Here is a 25650-nt window from a genome sequence, read left to right on the forward strand (position 1 = left end):
ACCTACCTACATTAAAAACGTTGGTTTTGTTATACCGGTGGTGATATTGTGAAGGACAAAAAAGTACATCGATAATAGTCCCTCATGTGCGCAAGGAATGAATCCTGATAAGTTAAATTGTCGTGCCAGAGAGGGAGTTCAAGATTACTGGCATTTACTGCGCTGTTTCTGCGACGCCATAATTTTATGTAAGTACCCTTCATAGTTCCTAGACTAGACCTTATGAATCTAGCACTCAAACAAATTATCATTCGTATCAGAACATTTTGGCGCCAACTCAATGCAAATGTTTTCTCAGAAGCTGTTTATTTTGGATGCTGTGAGAGCCTTGAGCGAACACTCAAACGTGCACTTAGTCTAAGGGAAACATAATCGATAAGTCCTACGTCTTGGCACTGAGCCAACACACGCATTGCAAATGGAAATGCATTGATTTGGGAGGTTTAAGGAGAAATAACTATTTAGTCATCTGTTTCTGTTGAACTCAGTGAAAATGGCCAAGGCTGCAGTAAATAGTTACGAACAGCTACTGAGAAAATGAAGCCAGGATAAACTAGACGGGTATTCTGCCTACAGGTCTACTACTACTGGGTATAATTAGGTCATACCTACATTTATAAACTAATTATGCCTAGTGTACCTGTACCTACATACAATCCATAGAAAAAAAGTAGGTAGTGCAATTTATACTCTTAATTCACTAAAATATCTGTCTTAAATTCGATCAAGATCTCACTTAGACTGCAGATTAACAACACTAATTCCAAAATGTCAAAATCTTCAGTCGTTCAACTTATGACCATGATTCAGACCTTGAAAGACAATTTATAGTCCAAAGCTGCATCGGCGCGTGCGTCATTTCCACTCAATCAACATTTACATAGCTAATTCCATTCTTATCTTCCTGCATTAGGGTTAAAAATAGTCTTGCTGGTATGTTTTGGTTTACAGCTGTACGAAATCAGCCAATATTTACTTTTTACGTATTGATTAAGTTATGTAATCATTCAAAAAAGCTTTCGCGAGCTAGTCTAGCGGCTAACACACCCACAATAGCTTGTTTTGATACCTAATTTATTGCGTGAAGTCGAAAAACTATCCGGTCGCCGAATCGCCGCCAGTCTGCGTCCACACGTCGCTGTTCCATTACATTATCTGTGTTTTTGCATAAAAAAAATTGAGGCGTAATTATCGAAAGAGAAACAAATACATCTAATTTCATAATTACTGAACTACAAAATGTCTCTACAAAAAAGTTCGGAGTTAGTGACGAGTCAGCCATTGTCCAACGATGTAAAAAAAGATTTTGTAGAAGAAATGCCACCCGGGGAGCCGCCAGAGACGCCACAAGAACCCGATCAATTGGATAAAGCCATGGAAACCGTTGACAGCACATGTGAATGCCTGTGTGACTGTTTTGATATTATTTCCTGTTGTTGGTCGTGTGCTAATTCTAACGATGACTGAATAATGTGAGGTTATAAACAAACAGACGTTTTTATCATAGTAAACTTATTAATTATTTGATTCGAAAATGTCTATTTCGAAATTTATTCATAATATTTTTTTTAAGAATTTGTTTTTTATATAAAATGTTTTTTATAAGTACATACAGTACAGACTGATAGTTAAAGATCTTGAGTTAGATACGGTGTAAAATAGGTGAATTGATTGATAAGTGACATAATTTACGATAAGATAATGTTATTACTGTTGTACTATTATGATGTTATGCAGTTATTTTATGAATTATTTAGCTTCTATTTAACTTATTTATTTATTTATTAGGTAGGATTTTTGAATACTTATCTACGTAATTAAATAAATCAACGCAGCGCGCTGTGTATCAATTTTATTTTGTTTCCTTTCCTTGTCCAAATTCTTAGAATAATAAAATCGAAATGTTATTTGGATTTAATTTAAAACTATTAACTGTTAACAATTCCCATTTGTTAAATAATAAGCCATAAAAAATCTGCGCAAATAATAAATATTTTCTAATAAATGGAAATATTGCAATTTATTATTTGAATTTCCCTGTGCCTCTCGTACTGCCCTCTAGTGTTATTTAGTAGTACTAGATGGTGTGTGCAAAAGTACTATTTCCTGTTGGCTAATAGTTCTTGAAAACGAAAATAGATGGCTGTGCTAAATTTTAACGATGTACATATAATATGTTACTGTACGGCCCAGCGCATTAAACAGGCCAGTTTTCGTGAAAATTCGTCAACGATGGTAGACTGGGCCATGATTATAATTGCTCTTTTGATCGAAGAAGAATAAAAATGACGCGGGTATCCCCGCGCATACTCGAGGACGCGCGAGCATCGTACGAAAAATTTCAATGTTGTTACTGAGTTTAAAGAGAGAGAACGTCATTTTTATTCTTCTTCAGTCAAAAGAGCATTAATGCGTTAAAAAAATCCTCTCCGCTGCGCTCCTCTTGGTCTGCGCTGACCCTAAAAGCCCGAACTGTGGTAAATCCTAAGATTTTCCGGTAAAACCTAAGATTTACCAACTCTCAATGGTAAAAGTCCGAACAAGCCAGAGTTTATAAACTATGTTACGATATATAAAAAAATCCTCCTTCATAACTATGTTTATAACTATTTCACGGTATAATTATATACTGTGACATATTTATAAAGAAGGAGTTTTGGGCATAGCGACATGGGTAGGTTAGGTTAGAAGGCTAAGGTGGGAGCGAGCGAAGCGAAGCTCCCACCTTAGCCTTCGTGATTATTTTTTTTTAACCACCCAGAAGGAGGAGCCCCGCGAAGCGGGGCTCCGGCGACATCTCGATATCATCAAGTGAATATAGGTAAAAGTTCGAAATAAAAGAATTGTTCGGACTTTTACCATTGCGAGTTGGTAAATCTTAGGTTATACCGGAAAATCTTAGGATTTACCACCGTTCGGGCTTTTACAGTAACATATATAATTATTTATCGAAAAATAATAATTACAATCTGTTTACAGGTAGATAAATCCACTTAATGAATTTAGATATGATCAATGACAATGCAATGAAAGAAACATGATTTTCTTATTTTTATAATAAAGTATAGCTGCAATTTCAAAAAGTTAATAAATCAACAAACATACCTAGTTACTAAAATAAACACATAATATTTCACTTCTTTATAAAAAAACATGACACATGAATTAAATAATAAGTACCATTTAAACCGATAAACAGCTGATGCTGATCTTGAACCTATTAGACCTCCATGGCACCAGGTTGCAGAAGAGTGTTCTTGCAGGTCTCTGATAGGAAAGAAGACAGAAAGACTAAAGTTATGCTAGTTAAGGAAGTTATACTGATAGCTATTTATTCGTATTTCGATATCAGCTATGTCTAGTGCAAACATTTTTACGATAGTCTGACACCCAAGAAAACTGAAGTCAAACTATTATATTATTATGGAAAAGACAATAAACTTGCATCTTGAAAATAAGGCTTTGTGCTTTACTTATAAGCTTAGAACTTTACATTTTAAGATAAGTTACAACAAGTTTCATTATAGTTAAAATATTTTTGTCACACTAGTCCAGTCATTATAGTAAGTTCACCTCGGAATTCGAGATACCCAGCTGTAAGTCTGTAAATACTTGTATATTGACACCCTAAAAGTTGTCTCAAAACCTACATATGGTAGGGTGTACGCAACTATAAAATTTCAAGGTCCAAAGTCCCAAAAACCGGTTTTTTGAGCTTTTTTTGTAAATATCTCATTTCCTATGGAATTTTTGCATTCGTATTCATTACCAATATTGTACAGTATAAAATTCTCTACAAATTTTGTTAGAATGTTTTTTTTTACGGTGAACCGTTTTCGAGATAGAGGGCGGAGAGCGCGCGGTCACAGGATCATTTCAAGTCAACCGGTGCCTCCGGTCGAAGATGCGCCGTATATAGTTGATGAACTATCGATAAATCAATGATTATAATAATAAATAAATTTAACCCATTACTGTCCCACTGCTGAGCAAGGGTCTTCTCCCGTAATGAGGGAGGGGTTAGGCCTTGAGTCCACCACGCTGGCCAAGTGCGGGTTGGGGACTTTGCATGCCCTCAATAAATGTATTTAACAAATTTTATTCATGCAAGGTTTCCTCACGATGTTTTCCTTCACCGTTGGAGCATGTGACAATTATTTCTAATACACACATAACTTCGAAAAGTCATTGGTGTCATCATTTTCTTCATAATTATATTAAATCTATATCTTTTCAATAATACTGATTTATTTGTTTTTTTTTTCATCATGTAAGAAGTTATTAATATTAATTAGGTTAAAATTCAAATATAGTGCCTATATTTTCATGAAAAATTCTGCAATTACATGGGCAGGTAAGTGTTGATAAGTTAATTAATACTGAATAAAAAGTGGATAGGTTATGAAAAAAATGATAAAAAATAATGTAATAGTTAATAGAAATTGACAAATATTTATTAATCATTGATTTATCGATAGTTCATCAACTATAATATATATGGCGCATCTTCGACCGGAGGCACCGGTTGACTTGAAATGATCCTGTGACCGCGCGCTCTCCGCCCTCTATCTCGAAAACGGTTCACCGTAAAAAAAAACATTCTAACAAAATTTGTAGAGAATTTTATACTGTACAATATTGGTAATGAATACGAATGCATAAATTCCATAGGAAATGAGATATTTACAAAAAAAGCTCAAAAAACCGGTTTTTGGGACTTTGGACCTTGAAATTTTATAGTTGCGTACACCCTACCATATGTAGGTTTTGAGACAACTTTTAGGGTGTCAATATACAAGTATTTACAGACTTACAGCTGGGTATCTCGAATTCCGAGATTCTTACCTAATTTAAGCTTAATTGACTGCACTACACGCATTTACACTATCAAACGCAGTAGACACAGACACGCACAATTTCTTATAAAAACATAATATTTTACTAGCTGTAATTATTTGCAAATAACACACAAGAAAGTATCCACAGTTGTTTCAACGCAGCACCTGAATAGGTCAGCGCACACGCACCACGCACACATCCGAGATGCCGTGGACTCTGGATCTATCTTCTCTTCTCCCACTATTTCTTCTGTGTCATTACTTCTTGGTTCACTGGTCACTGTTTCGTATTGAGACATTTTTAAAACGTTATTTAAAGCCGAAGTCCTTGACCTTAAACTTCTTTCGTTCGGAAACCAAGGCCGTTTTTGTTGTCACACCTTTATTTTGCCAGCAAAAGAAATCTTGATTTTAAAATGCAGCTTGTACTGTCGTATTCCTGAATGTTGTATTCTTTAGTCCTGTATTACAGAATAGTTTCATTAATTAATGGTTAATATCCAATCAAACGCAGTCTTGAAATTCAATAATTGTATTAAAATTCTATAAATACACAACCAATTCGTAGAAATTAATAACACCGTTGTTTCACGTGATTCCAAATGCATTAAACTTTAAAGCAATTGCGTTGACGTTGACTAGTTCCACAATTATTCTGCAACAATGTAAACTAACAGACAGACAGGTAAATAAAGTATTTAATAAAAGTACTTTTTAAGTGTCGATTAGATTAACTAGGAGATAAAGTAATACTCGTGCGTTCTACACGCTTGTAAGAACAACTGGCGGGTCCGGCGCCGCGTCTGTCGAATATCGACGCTGGTTTTTGTCAGTTTACACGTTAGATTTCCGTTTATTTTACATCACGAGTCTCTGTACGATTACTGGAAGAATGACTCATCAGATACAACATGGGTTAGTTGCTAGGTCAGTACTGTTTGCCTGATACTGTTTCGTTATATTAATCCGAAGACTTGTTTCAATTTCGCTGTTTGACAACTATCATATGTGTAAATAGACCTTTGATTTCGTATTCTCGCTAAGTAAGATTCAAATTTTATTAAAAAGAAGCTTGGATAATAATGAAATCGTGTCAAAAATTGTTTGTAATTTAGATTGAGATAATAATAACTCCGCTATTAAACAAGACATTATATTAATTAAGTTGGGTATTGTTGAAGTAAAATAGAAAATACAAACGTAAAAACAATATTAGTTAGAGGCCACACTTGGGTGTTCAAGGGCACGAAATTCTATGTTGAGGTAGGTCTTCCTTAACCATTGTGTTATCTATTGTCGTAGGTTATCGAAATAAAAAATATATTTCTTTCGCACAAAGTTTTATTCTTTACATTATTAACATAAATATTGGCATTATTCTTTGTGATCATCGTCACTATTTACTTACCCTCTTATTACACACTATAAACCTATTTCAGTTTAAAAACTACTATAATACGCTTTGTCTTTTTCATTTCGCTAAGGAGTGAAAGAAACAAAACTCTTTATAAGCCTTTTATAACTTCATATATTTTTATTAATAAGAGGGCCAGTATTATAAAAGTATGTATCAACAACAATAATTCAATAATATCAAAAGCGAATAACATTTATGGCACTTTTTGATGCTCTATTTATAGAGAGATACATCAGTCTTACAAACATACATAATATCACGTCTTCTTCTCATAGGGGTAGGCAGAGACCAGAGAACTAGTTTAGTACCTACCTACTTATATAAATTTGAAAAAAAATAGAGTGAATAATTTATTTTCCGGTTCTACAGTGAATAAATAAGTGTCATATAGTTACATAAGTACTTAATCAGTTCTCATTCATAATTTTCTTAAAACAATAAAATTAAATGACTTGCAGAATATTTTTTATCAGTGAGATTACGATTCATTCGAACAGTTCTTAGTTACAGTAATTTCCTGCATTTATTTATATCTAATCTATACCCCGGTAATACATGTAAAGTTAACAATGTTGTTTGTTTGTTGAGTAAATTAGGAAATAGATGCGTTTATATGTCGGAGTATAAAAAATATTTCTATTTTTATAATACAAAGTGATTGAAGACCACAGAAAATTATTAACATACCTAAAAAGCTTCTAAATACGCCTCCCTAACACGTTTTATTTTATTTTATCGTATGGTTAGTGGTCAACCTCTTTAGAAGACAACAGACTTTAGAAGACAAACCTAGTGCCAAGACGTTCAAGCCGCCCGAAAGGTAATTTAAATGGCTAAACGACTGTTAACCTTAGATAGTAGACAACAATAGGGACTGTCCTTTAACGTGCCCTCCGAAGCACGGAGACGTTTTGTCCTTATTACATGTAGAAATTATATTTGAATTGTAGTTATTATAGACATCTACTCATATTTTATCACAGCAGGTGTTTCCTGCGGCGGAGCTGTGTGTTGGAGTTAGTAATAAATAGAGAACAGCTGGCTTTATATGGATTAGAGATAAGAGAACGGATGACCTACTTGGTCATTTGTTAAAACTATGTAGGTATGTGCAGTCAACTCCAAAAGTTGCTGAACATGATATAAGTAGGTACCTACTTAATTACAAATTCCACTATAACAAATTCAATAATAAATATCATCCATGAAAATGAGAGAGGTATCTGACTCAATCACGTTGGCTAAGTCCAACTCTAGGACATAACATACTATGTACTTACTAGATACTCGTAAGTAACATCACACAACAGTAACTTTAGAAACGGGTGACTGACCCCATAGTACCTATAGTCCAACAACTTAGTAGAGATCGAGCCCTATTTATAATATAGGCAGGTACGCGGGTGGCGATGGTTACATATGCAATGTATAATCAACATACATACGTTATAATAAACACAACAGCACGCCTATTATACCTGAATATGTAGGCAGAAATGTATGAAATACACCTACGTTTCGCTTTTTACAATTTAAGGCAAAAGTAATATAAGGCGAGAATATTTCCATACAGCTGTAAAGTCTCCTCACGCGCTAGCCGTGTAGCGAATGGTTGTCTGTTTGCGACGATTACATTATTCTGGACATGCATGGATTTATAACATAAATGTCTTTATTAGTCTGGTACATACAAATGCTTTCTATAAAAATCTTGGACAATAAAAACTACAGTAAAAAGTAACAATAAAAATCATGGCTATATATGGCTCTACAAAATATAAACATTATTCATTGCGATTTGAATCCAATTACTGGTCCATAATTCATATAAAATTTGCTTACAAATTATTGTAATTATATTCCCTGATTGATGAGTCAAGCTCATCTCATAATAATATATTGATTGTAGATATTTAGTCTTATATATGTAAGTCTGTATTAGTCACCCATGGCAGTATGCCAACAACCTATTTCCTAGATGTTGTTTTGAACAAAATCGATTTCCAAACTTGTGCACAGACTTTGCGGAGACTGTCCAAGGATTATTTATCCCTGTTATAGTTATCCGACTTCAATAAAGGATGAGATTCTCAATTCGATTTTACTTTTTGTTCGGTGGTCCAATTTTGATGATTTTGTTGTTACCTTTGTATACATTTGTGCTAATAGCGTATATTTTTGTTGAAGGCGTGTTTTATTTAGGGTAAACAAACAATATATTTTTTAAACCAGACCCGAAACAATTATTTGTGGATCGCACAAATAATTGTTCCGTGTGGGAATCGAACCCACGACCTCCCGTTGCAGTGGTACCGGCGTGGCGACCTACACCACTGCGCCACGGAGGCAGTCCATTACACACTTACATTGTTATGAAGTAATAGATATAGCTACTTCTTATATGTGAAACCCACAACGTTTTCCACGTTGTATTTTTGATTAAAGATCACGCCTTTTTCTTTTATATCATCTATACATACATACACGTTTTCCCACAGGGTTAGGCAAAGACCATAGAACGCCACTTGGTTTGAATAGACTATACATAAAACATATTCCACCTTATTAATAAACCTATAAATAATTTATATTTAGGTACTCAATGTTTAAACCAATCAATGAAAAATACAAAACAGAATAATTTAATTATCTAGAGTTACGTCACGTTTATTATAAAGCAGACTGATTATGTTTATGCATCTACACAGTATTTTATCTCGCAACAAAAACTTTATAACAATGACATTAATTAACTGTTCAATTAGGCGCTTACCTATTAACACTTAACTGTATGGCACCACAATATTAACAACTAACAAACACTCATCTCCGCTCACGTTTCCATTCTCCATAAAAACCTTTCCCGTGTCTCAAAGACAATATACAAAAACAATAAGTCTAATTGGTTAAGCCGTTTAGTTTTGCACGCAACACATTTGTAGATTCATTTTTATAAATTAAATAACAATTCTTGCTAACACTTAATGTTAAAACACGCACCATTTAACTCTGAACTTTGAAATAAGCTGCATATTCATAGAAAAACAAGTTAATCATCGGGACAACAGCTCACTAAACAGAGTAAGAACTCAAGACAACACTCCATTGATTCACAAAAACATTGACAACATTCGCAACACATACAAAAGTACTCGCAACAACTTGGTTCTGGTTTTACTTCTTCCACCATTTCTTTAGCACCTTCCTTTAAAATGTCTGCTCCAGGCTGGCTAGTTACCGCTTCGGCGTAACTCGGCGGTGGGCCCGACATTGTCAAAACAGCTGATTGTAATTTTCGTAAATATAGGAGTTCAATGACCTCCTTTATTTTGGTGATTTTAACAGCTGGTTTTATTGTTTACACTTGTAAATATGAGAGTTGAATGACCTCCTCTCAATGTTTTTGGTAATTTTATTGTCCGCACTTTTTATTACTCTCAGTAATGATGTAGATTTTAGGTACTCTTTCAACAAATTCACACTTTTATCACTCTCTGTACCTACTGAAATAGTTGTTAGGTACTTACTTTATGTAAACAAACAAACTCACGATCTCAAATAAGTAAGTAGGTACCTTTAAAAAGAGTACCTATACAATTGTATATGTACTTATATACTCTCAATTATTATTACTTCTCTATTGTTATATACTGTTAAGTTATTAAGCATTAACACCGAGTTTATTATTATTACGAGAGTAAACAACACGACCACTTCCGCACTCGTTTGATGTTCAACTGCCGGGAGTAACATGAATCTTTGTAGCTATAGTAAAGCAATCGGGTTTACCCACGTTTTGATCTGCATTTCAATACTGGTTTGTACCACAGATAATATCTTCATTTATAAAATTGTAGAATTTGTTTGGTTGAACGCGCTAATGTCAAGAACTATTAGTGCGAATTGAAAAATTATTTGACTGTTGGATAGCCTCTTTATTGAGGAAGGCAATCCATACTAATATTATAAATGCGAAAGTAACTCTGTCTGTCTGTCTGTTACTCAATCACGCCTAAACTACTGAACCAATATGCATGAAATTTGGTATGGAGATATATTGATACCCGAGAAAGGACATAGGCTACTTTTTACTCCGGGAAAACGACGCGTTCCCATGTAGAAAATTCAGGTGGCAGACGAAGTCGCGGGTAAAAGCTTAGCCTACTAGCTTTTACCCGCGACTTCGTCCGCCACCTGATTTTTCTCCATGGGAACGCGTATAACACCACGCTAATACCAATACAAGTAGGGTAACAGTAAAATTTTTTACAAAAATGGGGAAAATTATGACCCATTCTCTCTTAAGTTATGCAAGCGAAGGTGCGCGGATCAGCAAGTATATTATAGTCATGCGTATCACAGTATGCGTCATCGATTTGTTTTGAACATCGTGATGAGTTAGTAGTGTAGAACACAGATAAGGACTAATTGTATGCATTTAATTAGTATGTGGGTTCGAGATAAACTTGTTTTAAAATGACCTCATAGGTTCGTAATAATTACATGTCACATTAGAAACCATCAAAGCGAAAAGAACATTTTAATCTTTACTTATGTGTCTTTTTCGGGCTATTAACAAAAATTGTAGTCTTACTTATTGTGCCCTCGCCTTGTTCCTCTCACTAACTGAACTACATTTCAGTTTCAGGTAAATTTTCAGACTACCCTGATTACTGAGACTTCGCTGTCTGTCACTAGGCTATATCTCATGAACCCTGATAGTTAGACAGTTAAAATTTTCACAGATGATGTATTTTTCTTCAAATCTTACTGTAATTGCATAAGAGAGAAAGGTCCTTAGTACATTTACGTTAGATATCTTTAGAATTATCTCAAAGCAAAAGGCTTCAATTTCAAGCCATACGGTAAAAAACCAGCGTCAGATTGTGCGTCAATCAGATTAACTTGTATTCTATTGTATCTACGTCAACAATCAATCACTAATGATTTCTCTCGATTAAAATATTGTTTTTGTCAAGATTGGGGTCATAGTACTTAAAGATAAGAAAGTATTCTCGTCAGAGTACAAGTTGCGTCATTAGTATGACGCATGTATTGTAATAGGGACTTAGATTATTGTAGAGGGGATAGGCAATACTCACTCACTCTTTCCTAGATATATTTTAAGCGCCAAAAACTACGTCATGGGTCATGTCATTTTATAGGATAGGTACTCCCGGCCGCACTTACACATGGTCACATTACTACGATTCCTTTTATTATGACGTAGTTCGCACGTTTGTAATGGCCCAAATATTAAATAACCCACTTGCAGAAAATCTATAAGGGCAAGAACAAAACCAAAAAGTTATGCCCAAAATCGAACCTGGGGCTTTGTGATTAGATAACCATCGCCGAGACATGCTTTAAATAATTTAGGGTAGTTTAAAGACCAAATCAAGTAATGGTCTACAGGTCTAAATGAAAAACGAAAGTTTGTTTTGCAAGATTTATTCACACCGATCACAATACACATAAAATGACTAGATATGCAGAGATATAACAATAAAATAGTTGAAATTGCTCATCTAACGAGTATTATAGACATAGACTTTAACTTTATTTATTAACCAATCACTTTGAGACAACCAATTTGAAAATTTGACCAAAGAATACCAATTAAATAGGTTCCTTTATGGTACTGGGTCTATAGTCATCACAAAAGTAATTCATTAATAAACTACAAGTAATAATTATTATAATAAAACGACTAAAGTTTACTAAAGGCGAGAATGGCGACATCTGGTGGTCAATTTTGGAACTTAATTTGACAACCATCGTGACAATTGCGTAGGGTTGCCGACGAAAAAACAATTTTGAAAGATTTTGGTTTTTATCTTGTAAGAAATTTGTTTGTTTGTAAATCCAATGTTATTCTTAGTTCCCTTTTTAGTGTTATTTTGCCTAGATGTCGCTAATATAGTACCTAAACTATACATAAGTAACAGCGCAACTCGTTCACAGTAGAACTTTGCGAAGAAAATGTGATCTATTTCTATAAACATATAAATAATTTACTTACATTTATCTACTATATAAAACAATTCGGTACTTTGGCAATATCTAAATTCTAATTTTGCAATGTTTTGACGAACCTCAAATTTACAGAACGGCAAAATAGACTAATGTTTACGACACTTTTCTCGTTACTACTTAACATTTTCTTCATGGGTCATGTAGACAATATAACAGTTCAACATTTTTTACAGTATCTGCAGAGGAAAGATCTTTATCTAAAAGATTTTTATTGTAAACTTTATACTTTTTGAGGCCTGGACAGACTGCTTCCTCCGTCCATGGCTTAGGGTAAGCTTACACCGAGACGCTGCGCGCACACTTTTCAAGAAGCAATTCAAATATATTTATTTTCTACACGAAAAGATACACATAAAGTTATGGAATCTGAATCAGGAGACGCAATATCTATTTATCGTGTCTTTAGTCGGGTCTCTGTATAAGCTGACCCTTAGTCTGCCGTAGTCTAACTTACTTGTATTCAAATGAATACCTGAAGAGTTTAAAAGTTATAAGTGACAGAGTAAAGATCGGGGTTTTTATTATAATTTAAGAATAATTAAATAAGACTATAATGTGGGACAGGTAAAACAAGTTTAATGCGTAAGTTAACGATTTTCCTTATATTAATTCAGTTATTGGGTATTGCCGGCACTGATTTAGCAATGCGGAATTTCAAAAGACGGAATAGTTCAAATAGTTTATATTCCCAAGTCTATTGTTACGTCTTCTTTTCCCTATATTTACGCAAGTAATTACGTGGGGTATCCTTATTTATAGAACGTATGGTTAGACATAAATACAATTAAAACGCATTGCCGTCATATGATTTTATAGTACGCACCAAACACGTCGTGTTTCTATATATAGCAGCAAGTCTAGCTATGTCTCATCTTTTTAGTGTTAAAGGGCAAAACGGGACCCTATTACTAAGCCTCTGCTGTCTGTCTTCAGGCTGTATCTCATATCATAAACCGTGATAGCTAGAAAGCTGAAATTTTCACAAATAACACAGAAAAAAGATCTTTACTACATTTAAAAAGTTTAAATATATATTTTAATGTTTGAAGTAGAGTTTTCATAAAATTTGAGGTTCGTCGTTCTATTTTAACAATTTCCAATCTATCAAATGCTACAACATTAATATAATTTATTGTTTAATTACATTATCTCTCGATTTTGGTGTTTATTTGGTAATACTAAGGCAGAACAGTATTTTATTTATTACGTATTTTGATAACATACAATTAAAATAGTTATAGTTTTGGAAACGAGAATCTTTTGATCTATAATATTTGGTTGCGAATCATTCAATTTTAAGTAACTCATAAGTATCATGCTGTCTCTGTCACTTTGATGTGTATAGTAGAGACAGGTATACTTTTGCGCATCACTTAAAATTGAATGACTTTTAGAGAATGGTAACTTCAGGTTTTTAATCATTCGTTCTCGTTCAGTTGTTTTTGTAATTATTATTTTAACTTGAATATATTTTTATAGTCCTGTTACATGTTTTATAGTGTGTGTATAAGTAAATTATTCTATACTGTTGAACATACTAAATTTTTATATATTACTATAAAAATTGTATGCTATAATTTTTGCCGAGTGCTTCTTAAAATATAACATTTCTATATTTTCTATGGCAATATGCAGTGTTTAAAAAAAAAAAAAAAAGTTCAAATGCTGGCGAAAGTCAATTTCACAAATTTCATTATTTTTGTACAATACATAAGAAATTTTCTTTTAAAACAACAATTCGAAACATTTTAAATACAATTTTCCTAGAAAATATACTTTAAATACTCTCCAAAAAGCTTCAAATTTCGCTTTCAAAAGCAGTATATTTTATTAAAACCATAAAATCTCTTTTATTAGGGAACACACGTTGATTTATGTTCCCGAGACACAATCGAAATTTTGGCCTTTATAAATCCGGAATAATTGGACTTAGCTGCCTACATGAACTATACAAAAACATATAAAATACCATTACTCTTAGTATTTGCCCGAAAGCTTTAAAAAATAAAAAAATAAGTACGTTATTTTACCGCATGGTGGCGCCACTGTCTATAAATATAATTATTTTCACGTTTTAAAAGCAGTTTTTATTATGACTAGCATTATTTTCACATTATAGTGCATTATTTGCCAACAAATACCAGAAGGCCAATTCTCGTAATTAAAAATGTTCAAAATCTTGCTTTGAAAAAAGTGTCCATTTACTTTCCTGATGCCTGGTTTCATGACTCTCGAATAAATTGGTTAGTTTATCAGTGGAATTTCGACAGTCTTTTTTCGTACATACGCTTTCAATTTATCAAGCAGAAGATATGTTATCTAACACTTATTCATCAGTTAACTAGCCCTTTTTCTCCCAAAATGCGTACCAGCCACACCAGCTACTCTTTATGAAATGTCAAAAACACATTTTATTATAGAAATACGACGCAGTGACGTCACAGTATATTTTTGTTGATTTCAAATGAGTGTCAAATAAAATGTTTCAGTCTGTAATAATTACAATTTCTACATTATTGACGAAAAAAGCTACAAAAGTCTGAGCATTTTAGATGAACCTTTTACGAGTACGAGTTTAATACTTTTTCTTTAACCCAGTCAACTACTCAATTTCGTTACTGCTTACGGTCACTTTAATTGTAAAAAAAATCACGAGAATTGGCCCTCAGATTTCAAAATATATGTTTTTCTAAGTACCATATTATTTACTGGCATTTTGAATCCCTAATCACTAAAGAATCTAACTATGAGTTTAGTGAAGTTTAAAACGATAAAACTTATATATAATTATTAATAAATAACTTATTATAATTAATACTAAGGCAGGTACATTGAAATTCATGATATTATGACAATGATATGATACAATTTTAAGAAGTTTGGAAAGGGTGACTTACAGGCAAGAATTGATTTTAAAAGTAACTGTTATAATTAAGCTATTTTGCCCATTGGATCCCTGCAAGGACTAAATTACTTTGAAATAAAAAAATATATTTGTATGCGTATGAAATAATATTTGAATCTCATGTATTAGGCTCAACCCAAACCTGCAGAGACGCATAGATGTTAATAAGAGTAAATCAATTTAAAATAAATTCTCATAATTCCTATGACATATTGTTTAAAACATGGTATATTAATAATATATTATTATATTTTCTTGGCGTCTCTGTATGTTTGCGTTGGGTGTAAGGAAGTGGAATTCACTTTACCAAATGACGTCTTCTTACAAACATATATCAAAGCTGAGCGTTGTCAAAATTCACTCAAAGATATATTTATTTCAGAATATGTCCATAAAATTTAAATCGTTATGTCACCCATTTTTATTTTTATAGATATTAAAGTATAGCTTTTCTTTCAAAAGCTCTACTTAAAGTACTTTTTAATAGTTTGAAATGTCCTATAATTTAGTTAATTTAGAATTACACTACATTGAGATTTGTATGGGCAATCTCAGGAACTACTGAACCGATTTCGATAAATTTAGTTAGAATAGTCCTGTAGAATGATATATGTACATTAAGTATGTATGTGAATGGTGTGATTTGCGATTTATTATCACAAATGTGATGAGCATTGTGGTGTACTAATAAAAATACACACAGACTCAGTTATTACACATCATTAGGAATGTATGTAATTCAATATGATCAAAACCGTGCCTGCAAAGTATCAAGTTTCTATTAAATTACGATCGATTTATTACCATTATCTTTATCAATAGCCATTTAAAAATATTATCTCTCTATACTCGTATTATTAACGCCAAAGTCTGTCTGCTTGTTACGCTTAGGCTACGCCAACGAAGCGATATTGATGATGATATTTATACCCTAGAACTAGTTGAAAGCCCAAGACAAAAGGACCCCTTATTTTAAAAATCAACAACTTTTTTTACTTTAATTAAGGAAGAGGGTTCCTGTTGATAGATTGCTAGTTAGTTAATACGAAAGCGCTTTTCTTAAATATCATTAGTTCTTATAACGCTCACAAGATGTCACTAGGTTGTTGTGAGTTGATTTTTCTGTTTTCTAGATGGCGTTAGTTTCTTCATATTTAAGTCTGTGTGCATTTCTACTTTTGGATGGTTTACATTATTTATATATAACTTTATATGATTTAGTATATTGACGATAACGAATAGACACCGAACACGTTCTATATACTAATAACTATATATCTATTATTATATAATAATATTAGCGATGGAAGTCTGTTTCACTTCAACGATATAATTTATTATTTTATATACGATTTTAAATCGTTATAATTAAGTACTAATAAGTACTATGTATTAGTATTTGATATATTAATATTTTTGCCAATTTTAATAGGTTAAAATTTGCCACTTGTATTGAACTAAGGCAAACGGAGCAGCGGTTGTTTATATTATACGTATAAAATAGAATATTTTTTTACATTGCAATAGTTTTAAAAAGCTGAGAATAGATAGTGTCCTCCGTATAGAGCACACACTTGGAACTGTTTAAACAAACTCCTGCAAAGTAAGCTAGTTTCAAGGAAATTAAAAGCTACTGATACTGAATATACGTTATGAGGACATATAATTTAAACAAAAAAAGTAAATCGTTATATGCCTTCCGCCACTCCGGAATGCCTCTAAAAGCTTTATTAAAATACATCTATTACAAACATCAATTTTATACGAGTGAAACCTTCCATAATACTAACACACCTACAGAGTAAGAAAGACGTAAGATGAAGTATACGTAACACCACTTACGTCGTTCTTGCTCTGATAGTGTTATAATTGCACGTTAAAGCGAAATAGTCGAAATGGCAAATAAAGTACCCTGTGATGTTTGCTATTCGCTCTATATTATAACTATCTTATTAATAAACGTTGTATAAGCTCTGATTAATTATACAGTGGTTTGTCTTATTCACTCATATACAGTTCCAACATTAGAGGAGCTCGTGGCTAAGTAATAATAACCGTTAAGGTTGTTCTGTGGATAGGTGACCATATTAAACACACCAAGTTCCTCCTAGTGTTTCGGAAGGTATTTCGGCTGTAATTTTCAAAGATTTACGACCGTCGTTACCAGTAGGTAGAAGCTTGAAAGCCTGACAACCAGTCTTACCGAAGGGTATCGTGTTATAACCCAGGGAACTAGGTTGTGGAGGTCAGATAGGCAGTCGCTCTATGTAAAATACTGGTATTCAGCTGCATCTGGTGAGACTGGAACCCGACCCCAACATTATAGGAAGAAAAGCTTGGCTGATTGATATACAGTTTCAAAATTAATTCAAATTGACAAAACAAAAACGTACTTTTAATAACTTAGTAGAGCTTACACGACGTTTCTTAGTAAGATAGTTTGTTTATTTATTTGCCATATATAATATACTATGCCTCATAGCAAATATAATGAAGTAGCAATAACATTACTTATAAAACTATGTGAGTATTATTAATTATTTATACTATATACTATTATATTATTATAATATATTTATAAGTATAGTCAACTGCAATAATTACTGAACAAATTTAAACTTTCAAATCGCGTATTTTTATATGATTTGAAAAAAGCTTTTGACAACAAAGGAAAATTATTTATAGCACTATAAATAATTTTCCTTTGTTGTTTTTAGAAGCACGAAGATGCCTAGATATTATTTAAATACATAGAAGGCTAATCTGCCGACCAGCCGTGGTAAAGTTGTATAACTCCACAACTACCATTAAATATTTTTCACTGTATTATATGCTAATGCAAAAATAGACCATCTCGGACACTATTCCGTGACCGATGGCCGGTCCAAATGGCTGCCGTACCCGGATATAAGTTAGGAGGACATTATTATTATCTTGTTATGAAAATATGAACGTGTTCAGTATCTCTTGCAGCCAACTGTACAGTATATCTTTGGAATGTTGCGATCATAAGTGAAGACATAAGAATTTGAAATATTTATATAATTTATAAACAAGTATAATTCACAAAGATATATAATAATATTAATACGTATAACCAAACATATGTATAGTATAACTTTATAATTATAATACTTTATTATTAAGTAACGATATTTATATTTTTAGAAAGAGTAGAAGAAGTAAGAAGAAAATTTTAATTTGGTGGAAAAGTCTAGAAGGTTGTAGAGGGCGCTACTTATGCTTTATAGCTGAATAGCGAAAATTATTATGCTTAGATTTTTTTATTTAAGATATTATTTAAGTAGGGGAGCCTTGCCCTTGTTTGAATGTTTTCCAGTCATAAACATTTTTTTATAGCGAGATAATTAAATATCACTTTAAATATTGCGGTTAGAGTAAATAGCGGGTCCAGGATTATGCCATCAGGCTAGATCTTTCTTTGGCCTTTTTTAGAAAAGAGCCGTTATTTTAGTAACATATTAGATGCCTGCTTGAGCTAACCTCGAATTTAAAGTTTATACCTACCTAAAAGTTATTCAAAGCTTTCACCTTCTAGACTTTTCCCCCAAACTGTACATAGAACTCCCACATTATATATCAGTTTCTTTAAACAAGCTATTAGGGCTGTCTAGATTGAAGTGTATGTACCGTGAGTTGGGCGAGTCGCTCACCGGTTCTGTGAGGTTGTCGTGCTCCGGCGCCTCGGGCTTTATGTGCTTAGGAGACGACTCTGAGTGGAACTCTTGACGGAAGTTGCCTGCAAATGTAGGGAATTTGTTAGTATGTGAATATTTGAAAAATTGTAGTAGGTACTTATATTGGTTGTTGATGTACTTATTATATTTGAAAAGTATGTGTTGAAATATTTTGTTTGAGTTTTTTAATGTTGATTTTTGGTTTACAAGAACATTTTAGTCCAGCTGCCTATTTTATTTATGTTTGAAATGAAAGCAGTAGTGTTCTTTGTATAAAACTAAATGATGGTATAATAGAAAATGTTTTTATTTTCTAATTAATCATTAATTCAAATAAATCATATTAAGTATTGAATAACATTATTATAAGAAAACTAACAATAAGTGACAAAAACTAGTCAAACAAAATTACTAAAAAAGTAGTCAAAAAAGGATAATTTAGGATGGTTACTAAATTGGATACTAAATACAAAACTACATAAAAATAAGCAAGACTACAAAAACAATAATACTTACAAGCGAAGCAGTACGACACTACACTGTAAGGACACAAGCAGAACACACAGTAATAATGTTAAAATGTAACAATATACTAGCGTTTTAGACAATATCCATATTTTAAACAATCTTTAATATAAAAGTAAAACAAATTAGGTATTGAGAAAAATACGTTAGTGTTAAGACATTCTGCGTATAAACATATAACTTCAACGTGCACGTATACGTTCTCAAAGCTAAATCCTAGCATATGTATGATTTAAAGAAATTGTCATTTACAGTCCGTTTTCGCTCTTCTAACTTACGCATTGACAGAATTCCTCGTAATAAGATGCTGTGTTCAGGTTTTACTGAAACTATGACTTTGTTTTAATGTTTATAACAACTAATATTTAATGTACGTCTTCTTTTATTCCGTAAAGAATTAATTGTTAATATTATTGTCTATAACGCTAGTACATTATATAAAACAAAATCAAAGTAAAATGCGAGTTGAGTGCATAAAACGTTTATTAACGTACACGCCACAGTCCGTGGCTTACAAATAAATACGTGACTTACGTATCGAGTGACCAGTGACAACAACCCTATATTTAAATCATTTGTATTAAGTATTATATAGTTCAGAATAATCTGAATTAAGTCATATATTTTTATTACAAATATTTTGTAATCAATCAAAGGTTTTATGGGGGTTTCTAGTTTAAATTGGAACCCGCTTTAAATAAAGATTAAGACATTAGAATTCCTTACGGAAATGTTGCATTTCGAAGTACTATTTCATATTTTTATAGATACCTCGTTTTATTTCAAGGAAGTCTAATAATAATATTGTTAATCCCATGTAATAATAAGCTTATTAACAAACTTAGAACTACTGTTGAGAATGTTACAACAGGAATAAGAAAATACCTTTTTGTCCGACCCGGATAACGTCAGGCCTTGGTCAATTCAGTTACAATTTAGTTAAAACCAGGATAATAATAAGGTATTTATATAAATTTCTATATTCACATAAAAGTTTATTTTATGTTAATATGGAGTCTATGGTAAATATAAGATGTTGCCACTGCAATAAAATATACAAAAGTGTTACCAGTCTTAAATAAAATAGTGACTTTTTAAATATAACGAAAAACAATGGTAACTAAGTGACTGTTACTTTTTGTTAAAGAATTTACCAATTAGATTTATAATACTTTTATAAATATATTGTTTTAGTTTTGTTGATACATTTAGTGTCAAATTGTAACATAATTAAATATATTCAGAACTTCATAACCAGGATTAAAATCAAGAATATATTTTATTATTTGATGTTTTGTTATAATTAAGTAAAATGTAAATTGTATGTAGTTAAACCAGTTTAGATAGTGGATAAAATTCACTTATTGTCATATTTTTTAATTTGAAATATAGATGGTAATTCAAAAGAAATTCATAAATTTTACGCCCATTAAGAAAGTGTAATTTATGTCAGATATTTTGGCAGGATTGATAACTGTTTTTAAATATAATCTGGAAATGTTACTACGATATGAAACATTATTTATGAACAAGTAATAAAAACAGTAACGCTGCTTTCAAAGTAATTATTTCTTGATACTAAATATACCAACAAAACCGTTGTTCTAAACTCGACGAAACAATACATAATATATTATATATGTATTACATAAACACTTGAGCATACAGACTAGATTTACATAAACCATTTGGTATATAACAATAGCTGAGTAGAACGAAAATTATATTATAATATTGCATTGAAAATAACTACACCCCCTAGAAAAATTTAATTAGGAATTATTTATTAGGAATCAGAGAAAAATAAATACTTTTTTTGCATTTTTTACTAAAGTGAAGACAGGGGGTTTAGTCGATTAATCATAACGATTATAGTAACATAGTCGACTAGTAAGCACAAAGTTACTATTTACAAATTGAACTTAATTAAAACATTGATATGTTATATTAAAAAAATAATTAAAATGCATGCGGTTCAACTCCATGCGTGTCAGTTTATGGTATATAACCATAGTGTCTAACCATATTACATGGTTGATGAGAAAGTCAACGTGCGATACAATAAAAATTCAAAAATTGCACAAAACAATGCATTGTCGGAGCAAGCTGATTTTTGACTTCAAAAAATAATTAAAAGTCACATTTAACTGTCAAAACCATAACCAAAAACTGTCAATATTTATAAATTAAAATTTTCGAAGTCAAAAATCGCCAACACAAACGAATAATCGACTAAAACAAATCGATACAAACTAAGCTTAAGAGGAACACTTTGTCAAGCCAGTACAATCACACTTCACTTTACGAGCGCGACTTCTACAAAAACCGTAGCATTTCAACGCGAAACAACACAAACCACCCTTCTTACTGCCCTCGGACTTACACGATTCACGACTATTGAGCCTTTGCAACTCCGGTATCGGTTTAACCGTCTCTTCCTTATTATTTAGTAATCTATCGAGTCGAGATTTCAACTGAGTAGGGGATACGCTTCTATCACGATTTAATTTACTAGTTTTAACCGCCACATCGGCAATTTCGTTTGACAAATCCGAGCCGGAGGAAGCCTCTACGTTCGGGCTGTGAGAATCTACGCTTTCCGGCGTATAAGGGTCTACGCATTGTCTAACACACAGTAAAGTACTGTCTACGTCGTTCACGTAGACGCCGTCGAAGCTACAGTAATCAGCTGATGTGATCTCTACGTGAGGTATTCGTAGCATCGTTTCGTTTAAAGATCCTGTTCTAGTTCTTTTAAGCTTTATTTCGTCAGTCAGTTTGTCCGGATGGGAGCACGAAATGTCGGGTAGTTTGAGTTTTTTGCTCGCGTAGAGGTCGGGGTCTGTGGGCATGCGTGAGAGTCGCGGGGGCAGTAGGGAGAGGGTGGAGGGGAGGCGGGCAGCGCTGGCGCAAATAGTGCAGGGGAATTTGTGGTCGCAACAGTCTAGTATACCTCGGTCACATTGTAGCATCACGCGGAGGTAGATCGGCTGTGGAATAGAATGGTGAGTTGTTTAATAAGTGGTTAAGAATTATGGCATGTAACACCGAATTTACTGTTTAAAGATATTTTATGTTTATTTAATAAATCAAATACTCCGTATTGCTTATTCATGTTACTACAACAACAATCTTCGCCTTACGTTTACAATAAAATTTGGAATAGACCAATTATTTTTTAAAAAAATATCCATATTAGCTGTTTGTTCCCCGACTTTATAGTGGATACGATTACAAAATATAATCTTATTTTCTTTGGAAATGAACACTCTCCCAAAACTTTTATATTGTTTCTGTTACATAACCCAACAAATACTAAAATATCTAATTTTATGTCTTTTTTTTCCCTATAATGAAAATATCTAGCAGTGAGTGTGGTCTACCTTATGGTCCCCCATGCAGACCTCGGGCCCGACGACCCCGTACAGGCTCCTACGACGCACGGGGTCGCGGTCGCGGGGTCGCTCGCGCGCCTCGCCCTCCGACTGGTTGCGGGTCAGGCGCCGCCGGGGCGGGGAGCCGTCGCCGCACATCCTGCCCGGATAAAAACAACTTAAGGTATTAAACGTACTGAACATAAACCCTTTAACATTAAAGATTTGGGTAAATAAAATTGAGGATTAGCTGATTCTCCGCGAAATTCTTAAGTAGTGTTTGTAATGAAAGTCTACGTCTTTATGTCAATGTCGCTTTCTTTTAGGTAATTTTCTTTTCACAAAAAAATGTGTAATTTTAAAACACTTTATTTCGGTTATAGCTGAACTTTATGATTGTTGTATTATACAGGGTGTAACAGGCGGTCTACCGAAAACGAGAAAAAAATGATTTTAGACATGATTCTGGTGCTTATGGCGTTGAAAATTTTCATCGCTTTTTTCTTGATTTTTCCGATTTTTTATGCGTTTTTTTTATTTTTTTCGGTATTACTTCGTTAATACTACACAATGCAACATGAATATGAAAAAAAATCCGTCATATTACTGTTTTTCACAAAAAACAGCAATGGATTAAAACAACGTATAAATTCGGTATCAGCTGTTCGCGCGCGGCCAACGACACCGCGCCGGCGGCGGCCGCGACGGTCGACGTCACGCCGCGTACCTACGCGCGCCACACAGACACGATTATGCACACAGCTGTCAGCCTCACATTCACTAATATGCAGCGTTACTTAGTATTTGTGCTATGTTAAAAATGAAAATGACATTATTATCCCGCTCTCCGATAAAAGGTACATTAATAAGATTTAAAATGTGTGATATCTTATTATTACACCGTACACGTACAAATACATATAGAACGATAAAAAATTCTATTGATATTCTTTAGCGCTTTAAAAATCTCTAATAAACAATTTAACATGTATTGTCGCTTTGTTCCATTTGTTCTTGCAAAATTATTATTCTATTCGATATTTACACGCTCATTCATACTTCATACAAGCGCGGTGCGACTCGAAAAGTAGATGGCCGTAGTGACGCGTGACGCCGCGACCGCGCGTGGATGTTACATAGATGGGATGCGACAAAATCGATGCTAAGTAATTCTCCGGGGATAATGAATTATGATAAGTTAGTTTCTCTGATAAGAATATTAATGGATATTGATTGTTATCATTGTTATGTACCTATATGTTTTACGGTTTAATCAAATAAACGTTTCGTGTTTATTTTATTTACTTAAATTTGATTTTATGTTATAAATATCAAAGTATTTTAAACTTACATCAATAATGTTTGTAATGTTATTCGGTATTTGAATAAAACTACAATGCAACGAGTAACAACCGTGACAAGTAAAAATAGTAATGCCACATCAATATTTTATTGAATCTAATCTCTCGCTGGGATCCTAACTCGTCGCTCGTCACCAAATCGGCGGCGCGCGGGCGGACGGCGCGGAGGGAGCGGGTGGCGCGGGCGAGGGGCGGCGCGAGTGAGCGGAGAGGCGCCCGCGCCGGCGGCTCTCTTTGATCGATAGTTCGAGCAATTCGCTCGCGGAAGACGGAAGCTCTTCACCGGTGTCGTTCGTTATGTCCTATTCGTCGTGTCGTGTGAGAACTGTTGTTTATTATTACTTGTTATTGTTTCGGTTTTGAGTTGTTAGTGTTTTTATTGTTATTATTTTTGTTGTTATTAGTTTCGAAGTGCAGTTGTGTTCGTAAATAGGAAGAAAAGTTGATGTGTTATGTATGGTGAAGCACGTGGAAGTGCACGGCGTGCTCTGCACCTGTACGTCCGAATCCAAAGGTACTCAAACTCTCGCCATACACCAGGTAATTGCGTGTTGATAGACATTGATAACAATTCATTTTAGCACTTTCTCAATATTGGTTACATTTTGCTATTATTGTTTGATTTCACGTAAGCCAAGTAGGTACCTACCTACTTACAATTTTACTATGAGCTATTGTAACATACGGGCGTACTTACAATACCATAAACGATGCATAAGATTGTTATCTAATGATAGCGTTGCATACTAGTGAGCGCATAGACGTGGTGGTACGCGTACGTACCTACGACGCGTCGCGACATGTCGTCGCTCAGCGCGCCGCCGCCGCCAGAAGTCTCGTAGGCATGCGCGGAGATACATCGCGTTGTTCACTATACATTGAACGCTCAAAAATGACTAACTCGGGAACCAATCATTTCCGAGAAAAATGGTTGAAGTAAAATTCGCGCATTTAGTGTCACAAAATTAACATTGAAGTTTTCGGTTAACCGTCGTTTACACCCTGTATATTACTCCTAACACTAGACTATAAAAAAGTAAAAAATACATATTAATAATAATAAAGTGGTATCAACTAACCTAGCGCTAATAGCCTGCTGCACACTAGTGGGATCAGCGATACTCTTCCTGCTGAAGTTAATACCAGGCACCGCCAGACCGTCCAGTTCAGCCATGCTGCCCTTCTTCTCCAATGTCTTGCCTGGACTGCCCTGGAACCAAAAATATTAACTTCTTTAATTCTTACAATCTATTTCCAGCAGTACTAGAACCGAATAAAAGGCGAGAGAACTGGAATAAAGAAGAGAAATTCTGAAGAGTAGCCAACGGCTTGAAATTATAATTTCGCTCACTTTCCACCATTATCAAAAAGTGAGATTAGGATATTTGCTGCCGACCAAAGCCTGTGTCGTGAATAAAGACCAACCAATTAATGAGCAATTTACAGGTTAAAAATGTACCAACATGTTTTTATTGTTTTCACTAAATATAATCAAT

The 25650-nt window shown here is 33.5% G+C and overlaps 1 protein-coding gene and 1 long non-coding RNA gene across 3 annotated transcripts in view; one reads left to right on the forward strand and one right to left on the reverse strand.

The window, feature by feature from the left end:
• On the forward strand, window positions 1-25590 carry LOC142983473 (uncharacterized). Its single transcript, XR_012960091.1, has 3 exons — window positions 1-188; window positions 22786-22977; window positions 25413-25590. It is a non-coding gene; the product is annotated as an uncharacterized LOC142983473 (long non-coding RNA).
• 5PtaseI (inositol polyphosphate-5-phosphatase A) overlaps window positions 11691-25650 on the reverse strand; it is a 38638-nt gene continuing 24678 nt past the window's right edge. Inside the window, exons 10-13 of one of the 2 annotated variants that reach the window (XM_076130379.1) lie at window positions 25234-25364; window positions 22803-22953; window positions 22373-22409; window positions 11691-18956 (exon numbers count right to left, since the gene is read on the reverse strand). In XM_076130379.1, coding sequence (XP_075986494.1) covers window positions 18790-18956; window positions 22373-22409; window positions 22803-22953; window positions 25234-25364 — 486 coding nt within the window. In that variant the 3' untranslated portion in view covers window positions 11691-18789. Of the gene's footprint in view, window positions 18957-19884; window positions 22410-22802; window positions 22954-25233; window positions 25365-25650 lie in introns of those variants that run through there. The other variant, XM_076130377.1, reaches the window with a different exon arrangement.

Source organism: Anticarsia gemmatalis, chromosome 24 (genome assembly GCF_050436995.1).
Source record: "Anticarsia gemmatalis isolate Benzon Research Colony breed Stoneville strain chromosome 24, ilAntGemm2 primary, whole genome shotgun sequence".
Taxonomy (NCBI): domain Eukaryota; kingdom Metazoa; phylum Arthropoda; class Insecta; order Lepidoptera; family Erebidae; genus Anticarsia; species Anticarsia gemmatalis.